General features: G+C 53.1%; 1 protein-coding gene and 1 non-coding gene across 2 annotated transcripts; one reads left to right on the forward strand and one right to left on the reverse strand.

The window, feature by feature from the left end:
* Positions 1–1,140: 1,140 nt before the first annotated feature.
* Positions 1,141–1,268, reverse strand: LOC114016650 (U6atac minor spliceosomal RNA). Its single transcript, XR_003561251.1, has one exon. It is a non-coding gene; the product is annotated as a U6atac minor spliceosomal RNA (small nuclear RNA).
* A 2,027-nt stretch (positions 1,269–3,295) lies between these two features.
* Positions 3,296–6,675, forward strand: LOC129736801 (ly6/PLAUR domain-containing protein 1-like). Its single transcript, XM_055720681.1, has 3 exons — positions 3,296–4,202; positions 5,407–5,547; positions 5,740–6,675. Exons 1-3 carry the CDS (start codon positions 4,127–4,129, stop codon positions 5,934–5,936), a joined length of 414 nt encoding a protein of 137 aa, XP_055576656.1. The 5' UTR covers positions 3,296–4,126; the 3' UTR covers positions 5,937–6,675.
* Positions 6,676–9,155: the final 2,480 nt, after the last annotated feature.

Raw genomic sequence — 9,155 nt, forward strand, 5'->3', positions numbered from 1 at the left:
CAGAATGGGCAGGGCAGGCTGAGTGGCGATCCAGGAGTTTGCTTGTGCTGGTTAAAAATTGTGTTGAGGCACAGGTTTTGTTGTACCCAAAGGGTTCTGCTCTAAAGGGATGTTTTGTTCCTGGTGAAACAAAAATCCATTATTATCGACCTCATGTGCTTGATAACTGAAAATCAATTACAGTACAAACCTCTCCTCTCATGGCTGCTCCGAGACTGCCTTGCTTTACCCTTAGAGAAGAAGACAGCTGCAAGACATGAGGTATAGCTTTTTAAAATATAAAAATAGATTTCATGTTGAGCTGGTGCTAAAATGGCTGTTAATAATATCACTGTCTTTTGAGGTTTTTCATTATCCCCCAGGAAAGGACACTGTGTCTCTAGCCCTACTGAGCGTCACTCCTGAAATAATCAATTTCTTTACTTTTATTTTTTTTTTTCCCCCAGTCTTTTTCTCACAGGCCAGTGAAACCTTTCAATTGCAGGATGTGGATGTGCTGCTTTACCAGTGTGGAGAAGCTTGTATATTACTCCAGCAAAGCATTTTTACAGAAATTCAGGAATGTTTTGTAGCATCATACTTGCCATGCAGCTGTGTTTGTGTGAATGGCTTTGCTGGTGTAGCTGTTTCCCTGCCTTCTGAGCCAGAGAGCTGTGGAGAAAAAGGGAGATGGTTCTCCTGTTGTCAGGAGGACATCTCTTGAAGGATATTCTTTTCCCCCAAACTGAAGAGCCCTGCTGTAAAGGATCTACTAAGAAAGCTGCACTTTATGAACGTTGTGCTTAAGTCCCTGGTATCCCACCTAGGAATAACACTGGGGGCTACTGGCATGAGCTCTATTTAGCTGTAATTGTATCCAGTCTGGCATGTCAGGGGTGGTTTGACAGCCAGGATTAGCTAATCTTGTCAAGTACAGCACTGAAAACAAAGTTTGTGTGTGGCTGGGCTGGCTCTTCTGTGCAGTAGAAAGGATGTAGTTTTGCGTGTGTTAAGTGCAGGCTGATGGCGCTGGAGCGCGTTGCAGCCTGCTGAGGGAAAGAGCTGTTGCCCTGGGGCTCGGCTGTGCTGGGTGCCGCTAGGCGGAGAGAAAAGGAGGGAGCTGGGTGCGCGTTAGGGGCACTTTTAAAAAAAAAAGTAATGAAAAAAACATGGTTAGATGCCACGAAGTAGGTGGCAGTGCCTTAACCGTATGCGTGTTGTACAGGCCACTGGGGCCTCTTCCATCCTTATCAAGGGGAGTGCTAACCTTCTCTCCTTTCATACAACACGATCGCTCTGCCGTGCCCGAGCTATTTATACCTCCACTTAGCAGCTACTATTCAGGATACAGTGAGGAGAAATTCACCTTTTTTTTTTTTTTTCTTTCTCGATTTTTCATCTCTTCCTCACCCTACCTAAAATTTTTACGCTAATTCCCCCGAATGAGGATAAACCCTCCCCAACAACCCCGTTAAAATAGCAGAGACGCGCGCTTTTCGCCGCTGTTTTAATGTATTCATCACTCTCAGCCAATCAGAGCGCAGCCCAAGTCCTCTTCGACTGCCCCCTGCTGCCGCCGCCGAGCCCTAAGGAACCGCGGGCGCGTTTCCCGGGGGAGGGCACTTCTGCTTCCGCCTCGCTAATGGCGGCGGGAAAGCGTTTGGCCAGCGGTTCGAGTCCCGCCTCGGGCGAGTGCGGGGCCTGGGGCTGGAGCGCCGCCGGCGGTGGGTGGTGGGGCGGGGGTGCGACGTGGCCCGCCGCGGGGATGAGCGCTAAAGCAGGATTTGCAGGCGGACCCGTCTAATCTGCGCAGGGTTTAGCCGTCTCTGCGGGTATCGCAAAGGTTTAAGTGGGAACACCAGTGTTCCGGGGGATTTGCTGATCAAATTTTTCTCAGTCAGGGGAAGAAGGCTGCTTCCCGACGTGTTCCTGCTGCCCCTGAGCTGATAAATGTGTCTGGATTGCAAGACAATAAAACCAAACCGCGGGGCTAAATTTGCACCAGCTGCCCCTCAGCCCAGCCCTGGGCACTGGGCTGGGGCGATGCTCCCACTGGGTAACCCACCCCAGCATCCCACTGCTGGTCCCATCGACGCCAGGCTCAGTGGCACCGTGCTGTCCCTGGGTCCCAATGGCTCTCCCGGCGCTTCCCGCTCGGTTCCCAGTGGGAAAGGCCAGCTGGTGCCATGTGCTGGAGGAACCGCTTGGCTGGATGAAGCTGCAGAGCCAGGTGCTGAGCCCAGTGGGGTGCATGGCCCTGGGCCTACCAGCTGTGCATCGCTGTACGTTACTGTGAATCACTGTGCGTTGCTGTGCATCATTGTGCATCACTGTGCACCACTGTTCATCACTGTGCACCACTGTTCATTACTGTGCATCGCTGTGCATCGCTGTTCATCACCGTGCATCACTGTGCATCGCTGTACATCACTGCGAACCGCTGCTCATCACTGTGCATCACTGCGCACCACTGTGCACCACTGTGCACTGCTGTGCATTGCTGCCACCAAGCCCGGCTGCTCCTGGCTGCTCCTTCCCGCTCCTTCCAGATACATAAGAGTTTATTAGGGGATTAAAAGTTAGTTTCCCCTCCTTATTGAATGCTCTGATTTATGCATGTGTTTAAATCAATCCCATTTCCTGCGTTTTATCCCTTCTCCCCGAGGCTTTCAGGCTTTGCTGTGTTAGACATTCGTTATAATCGTGTTGTTTTGAGGCAATCGAGACACTGTGGGTGGTTTAAGTGATTTGAATAAATAAGCTGCATTACTTCGGCACTTCTCCCAGGTGCTAATTGCCCCATCCTGAGCCGTAGATGCCCAAACATGGGCAAGTTTGTGCTGCCTCCCAGTAAAATATTAACGAGCATACTTGCTAATGAAGATGCTGTGTAGAGATTAGGTCCAAGCCCCTGCCTGGCCAGGAGCTGTGCCTGGCAGAGGAGGTGCCCGTGGGCTGCCTGGGTGCTCAGGGTGAGGGGTTTCAGGTGTTGCTAGCAGGCGGTTGCTGGATGGGCTACATAAGCAGCTTATTTTGTCATTTTAATTTTTTAATCCTATGCATTTGGTCACGCTCTCTTATTAGTAAGCATTAGCTCTCTAAGTCCTATTAGCTCCACTGAGAGCTGGGGCTTTGCTTGCGGGGACAGCAGTGGAGGAGCCAACAGGGGTCTGGGGGCCTGATCCTGCAGCTGGTGATGTCCGTGATGCCCCATGTGGCTGTGGGTCTGATCCTGGCCCCCCAGGATCACAGCCATCATGGCTCGGTGCTTGCCTCCACTGCGCCCCTGGCCACCTTCCCAAGCCCCCAGCAGCCCCAGCCATCCTCCATCCTCCCTCCAGAGCCGATGCAAGCCCGGGGCTGGCCCCGTTTCGCCCCTTACTGCTTTATTAAGGCAACTATTTTCTTGTATGCAAAGGCATATGATACATTCAAACCCACTCCCATCTCCTTCAAGTTTTCCTTTTAACCCCACAGCCATCCCCAGGGCTGTACTTTGTTAGAGAATCTCAAGCCTTGGATTTAAAATTAGTTGACTGCTTCTCTTTAATAAAATTATTCCTGCCCTCTTTAAATAGCACAATATGTCACAGAAAGCCGGTGGGTCCGTTCATGAAGATGAGGCAGCTCAGAAAGGAAAGAGAGGAGGAAAAAAAACCCAGTAAAAACACACATCTCCCCAAACCCCTTCTACGTAATCCAACTGAATTAGAGGATTTCGAAGTGGATTTAAAACTAAATCTTGATTAGGGAGAATTTCTCTCCAAGAGCTGCTGCACGGTAGTATTAATGGGAAGTGATCGTGGACAGAGGAAATAGGACAGAAATAACTGAGGGTAGCACATATGCACTCAGGTCTGTGCATGAACTGAAAGAATCGGAGAATTTCTCAGGAGGAAAAGGGAGAAATTAAGCATTGGCATAACGAGACCAGGTGCCACGGGGCTGGCCGGAGAAGCGAGGCGCAGCCAGATCTCTGCTGAACTGACGGCATCTCCCTTTATTCTGGTGGAGGGTTTTGCAGGTGAAAAGCAAGCGGCGTGCACGGCCCGGGGAAAGAGCCAGGAGGAGAGGCCATCTCTGCCTGCTGCCCCAGACACCGGCGTTTGCCCTCCGAGCCCCCCGCGGGCTCTGGGAGCCGACCCCCATGCTCTCAGGACACATGCCTGGAGGTGCCCATGGGATCCTCTCTCTGATGACTGTGGTGTTCGTCCTCCCGGAGGGTAAGTGCTGCTGTCCCCTGGGTGCGGCATGTACCCCATCCTTTGGAGTTATGGTTGTTTGCATCCTCCCTAAATGCTGGTTGTTAAGGTGTGATTTATCCTGGGGATGAATTTGGGGCCATTCCTGCCCTAAGCGATGTAGCTGCGTGTTGGCGGGTTTAGGATGGAGCTAATGTCATCACGTTTTGTACGAAACAAGGGCAGGTGGGCGCGGAGCGTGGTCCAGGAGCCGGGATCCCCTGGGCTCCCCTCCCCCACTCCTGCCAGGGCAGGGACCCCCTTGCCCTGCCTGGCTGTGCAAGGGTGCTCACCCACCTCCTGACAACCCCGTGGGAGCAGACGAGGTTGGGCTCGGCAAGGGCTCTGGGTCGGCATTCAGAGGTGGGAAAAGGCAACGGCAACAGCAAGCCCAACTTGATTTTTGTTGCTGTGATTAATCAACACAGAGATCAGGTGCTGCGTTTGCCTTAAACTCTGTGGATGATGTAAATTAATATCCTTTGAAGGATGGGGTTTTTTAAAGAAATCTAAGAAATGGCTGAGTTCCCATGCTGGTCCAGGACAAGCAGTTCTCAGACACAGTCGCTGACCCTGCACGGAAACACTGAGCTGCCACCGGTACAAGGTGCAAAGCTCTGGGACACACACCAGCGCCACTGTCCCGGGTGTGTTGCCTGGTAGTTGCTCTGAACGAGGATTTTCCTTCTGCTTCTGAGGCGTTTTACCCCCCTGACAGATCCCGCGATCAGGGAATTCAGGGAGAAACCCCAACTGTGCTCCTGCAGCCATCCCTCCGGCGTGGATGCCTCCAACGCAGGCGCAGCTAAAACTGGAGGAATTTGGTGAAACAGGGAAAAGCTGTTTCAGAGACCAGCCGGGCCCTGGCTCGGTGGTGTCTGTGGTTGGGAGGTTTCCCCTACTCTTCTCAAACCCTGTTTCAAAGCTCCCTTGTTCCCACTGCTTGATCCCAGCTCAACTCTCCGGCTAATCTCTGATTTCGCACTGACATCTAGTGGGAGATGCTTTATATTTTTTGGGCCCAGTGGGTAAACAAGTGGGCAGGCAGCTTCGGGCTCTGGCTCAGCGCTTGATGTGACTTGGCAAGGCAGAGAGCGCTGCAAAGCCGTTAGAGAACAGCTAGGAAGGAGATGAAGTATTCTCCCCCTGATAAAATCCAGTTGTGGTTCATCTGGTTCTTGTTTAGTGTCCGGACTCCAGTGTTATGGCTGCAACATCATCGTTGGCACCAAAAACGTGGACATGGGGTGCTCTAACCCAGAGGTGATCACCTGTTCCCACTCCCACCAGGGATTCAAACACCGGTTCTGCATTAAGACAGAGAGTGGTGAGTCTGCCTGGGGGGCTGGGGTCGCCACGGGTGCCTGATCAAGCCGGCGATGCTCGCATCCCAAAGGCAACCCTGCAGCCTTCAAACGGGGCCTGGCCCTGGTGCAAGGCTGGCAGAGCATCACCCTCTGCCCCGCCTGTCACCGCTGTCCCCCTGGCCCTGACATCCCACGCTGTGCTTGCTTTGCAGTGGTCCTGGGCATCCTGCTGACCAGCGGCTGTGCCACCTCCCGTCACTGCCAGCAGCAGGAGCTGCCGGGGGTCCGCATCCACTGCTGTGACACAGACCTCTGCAACGGCTCCCCCAGAGCCCCCCAGCCGCCCCCTGGCCTCACTGGCGGCTGCCTTCTGCTGCCCTGCATCCTTGCTGCCCTGCTCCTCACCTGAGCCCCCCAGGGCTGGGAGGGCCATGGGACCCTCGGGGGGGGGGGGGGGGGCAGGAGCAGAGATGCCCCCATCCCTCTCTTACAGGTGGACAGGACGCCTCCTCTCTCCTCTCCTCAATAAAAGGTGCCGAAGGCTTTACCCTGGAAAGGTTTCGGTGATGCCCCGGCGGTAGGGCTGCCTTGCGGGGAGGGCAGGGGCCTGGGGGTCCCCGCTCCAGGCTGGGGTATGAGGACCGCGGGGTCAGGGGTACCCACGGCCACCTGTGGGTACCTGTGGGGGCTCTGCCCACGACCCCACGGGGTGTCGAGCCCAGCTCTTCCCACGAGAGGGCATCCACCGCCCAGGGGGGCTTCGGGGTGCAGGGCTGGGGCACCCACACTGGGCAGCACCTTCAGTCGGGTCCCATGGGATGGATGGGTGGTGGGATGGGGATCAGGGTGCTCACTTGAAATGAGCGGTTTTTGCAGATGTTATCCCAACCAAAGAGGCCAAATGGGAGCTTTAACAGAAAAATCTCATCCTGTACGGATCGGAGCCCGAGTGGCTTGTTCAAGGTCATCATGGGGGTTTGTGGTGGAGTTGGGAATTAAATGCATATGTCTGAAGAGCCAGCCTTGTGCTTTTATCACCAGGGAAACAGCATAAATCTTACTGGTGAGAAATGAATGAAATATTTTTATTCTAATCTTTTTCTTTAGATTAAAAAAATAATGCAAAAGACCTTTTCCATGCAAAACAACAGCTTTTGATGACATTTATCAGATGTATGTCAGAAAACAAGTCAAAACTCTACTAAAAATATTATCTGGAGCACCTTCCCAGCAGAAGCACCTTGGGGCTGATACAAAACATGTTCACATTCTGAAGAGTCGAAATAGTAGGAAATCAGAAAACAAATCCTGTAAAAATGACAAGAACAGCAACACTAACCAATTCCCCCTCTTCCCCCTTTAAATGTTCCTTATGATTTTCAGGGGAGTAAGAAATATTTCCTTGGCAGGTGGAATTATTCTCGCTACCGGTTATTTATCTGTGTGGATGAGTGCTGTGCTGAGCTCCTGCAACAAATCCTCCGCAGCATCAGCCCGCTCCAATGTAATTCCCATGTATCGGCTGAGGCTGGGGACAGGGCTCCCAGCGGAGGGGACAGAGCTGGTGGCCGGGGGTCCCGGTGTGGTGTGGGCCACCTTGTCATCCAGCAGCATCTTGGGGAGAAGCGAGGGGCGAGATGCCGCCGTGGTCCCCTCCATCACGGTCCCCTCCGCCGCGGTCACTGGCCGCCTGCCTGCATCCAGCCGGTGATGCTGCTGGCCCCGCTCTGCCCCCCTTGCCCGGCTTGAGTCATCCATCTTGCGCTGTGTAAGAGGCCTGTTGCAATTAAGTAGGCTGAAGTGCTCCTGAACTCTTTAACCTTTGCCCTGGGATTGCTCCTTTTGCCCCCGGGCTGTGGATCAGCTCCATTGCACTCTCCAAACAGCGCCTGCTACTTAGCTGACATTTCTTTCTCCTGCTGGATCCTATTAGCACCCTGAGGTTGAAAATGCTACTTTGGAGTGTTGTAAGGAATGTGATTTATACTGAAAAGTAGCGGCAATCTATCTTTCCCTATACACACACTACACATGAGGCTGGAGAGCTAAATCCACATCGCCTGAACAAACAGCAACTGGGATAATTGCTGAGGAGGCTTCAGGCACCTAGCGGGAGAGGAGGCTGGCTGGGATGGCACAAGCCGGCACCGGGGCCAGGCGATGCTGAGCTCGGGGCAGGCAGCCGGCAGCAGGGCTGTGTCAGAACCCTGCTCCCCATTGGGATCCCATCCCCACACCAGTGCAAACTGGTGCCGGACACTGCTGGCTTCCAATCAGTGCTGAAGACCTGTTTGGGAGCTGTTTGCAACGGCTTTGGTTGTGGGGCCCATCATCTGCTTCTTCACCCTTTTTCTTGCCTGTTGGTCTTGTGTCCAGGGAAGCCCAGAACTGAGCAGCATTTGCACTGGTTTGCCTGCACGTGAGTACGTATCGCGGATAACGCAATATGCATGGGAGGCGGATGAAAATCAGAACTGAATGGTGCCTGAAGGAGGGCTGATTAGCCTTTATCAGATACGACACACTAACCACTGAGGCTCCTGGCTGGAATACCGGGTTAAAATCTCTGCAGTGTCAAATTTCATCCTCCTAAGCAAAAAGACACTTTCCATAGCGTTTGTGTGAATCTTCTGGATAAGCCCTGGAGACTGAAACTGTCTCAGCTTCATCTGGGCATTAAAAGTCCCACCCACATGTTTAAAAAAAGCCCCAAACCCAGAAACGCAAAAGCTGACATTTACTCTCAAATGCCTTCTTCCCGCACGGCTGCATGGCATCCCGTGTGAGCGGCGTCCTCGCCAGCGCTGGCTGCACCCTAGCAGGGCTGCAGGCACCCTCGTGGGCATTTGCATGCACGGCCCCGCTGAAAGCCAGCAGATCATTTTGCACACGTGAAAGTATGTGCGCAAGCATGCACACGGACGCTAGCACAGTGTTTTCTGGGAGAAAAAGCGGCTACAAAAAAAAGCAAAACCCAACCCTAAGCAGCCTCTGTGTCAAAAGCCCTTTTATAAAAGCCTCAGTAGCTGAAGAATTGCCATTGTTTCAGTCTCCAGTGAGTGCTAGTCTTAAAATATTTCCAGCTCAGAGCAGGCTTTGACATTCTGCCCAGACCCAGGAGAGGGAACAAATATGAGTTCAGAAACGTTTCTACAAGGCACAGATCCTTCTTCTTTTTGGAGACTCATTCAGCATCTCACATCCTGTGGCTATGGCCCCCCAAAGAGGGAGAAACGCCCTGAAACACCCCAAAAGCAGGGTGGTAGGGACTGCTCGAGGGGTCCTGGTAAGGCAGGGAGAGCTGGCCTGGCTTTCATGGCAAGGCACCGGGGTTTACTTTTCATGCTTTTACTCAGCCTTTCCCTTGTGAGCAGCAAATCCATTTTTTTCCCCTAGAAATACAACACTCCAGGCTGCTCTTCTTGCTTGAACGCCGCTGGCTGTGCAGCCCTAGCTCCCCACCCCACTGGGTGCCAGCAGATGGTCCGAAAGTGCAGGCTGTTTAGATGTGGAAATCAAAGAAAACAGAAAGTGTGCAGTGGTATTAACCTCCCTTCGCCTTTTTTTGTGTATTCACCAGTGATCCTGTGTGTGGGGAGTGCAAGTGCGGGAGGAGGAAGCGCTCGGC

The sequence above is a fragment of the Falco cherrug genome, chromosome 9 (genome assembly GCF_023634085.1).
Source record: "Falco cherrug isolate bFalChe1 chromosome 9, bFalChe1.pri, whole genome shotgun sequence".
NCBI lineage: Eukaryota > Metazoa > Chordata > Aves > Falconiformes > Falconidae > Falco > Falco cherrug.

Coding starts and splice junctions, on each gene's coding strand:
- LOC129736801 (XM_055720681.1), top strand. CDS start 4,127: ATGCTCTCAGGACACATGCCTGGAGGTGCCCATGGGATCCTCTCTCTG. Junction 4,203..5,406: donor GGTGTTCGTCCTCCCGGAGG/GTAAGTGCTGCT, acceptor GTTCTTGTTTAG/TGTCCGGACTCCAGTGTTAT. Junction 5,548..5,739: donor CTGCATTAAGACAGAGAGTG/GTGAGTCTGCCT, acceptor CTTGCTTTGCAG/TGGTCCTGGGCATCCTGCTG.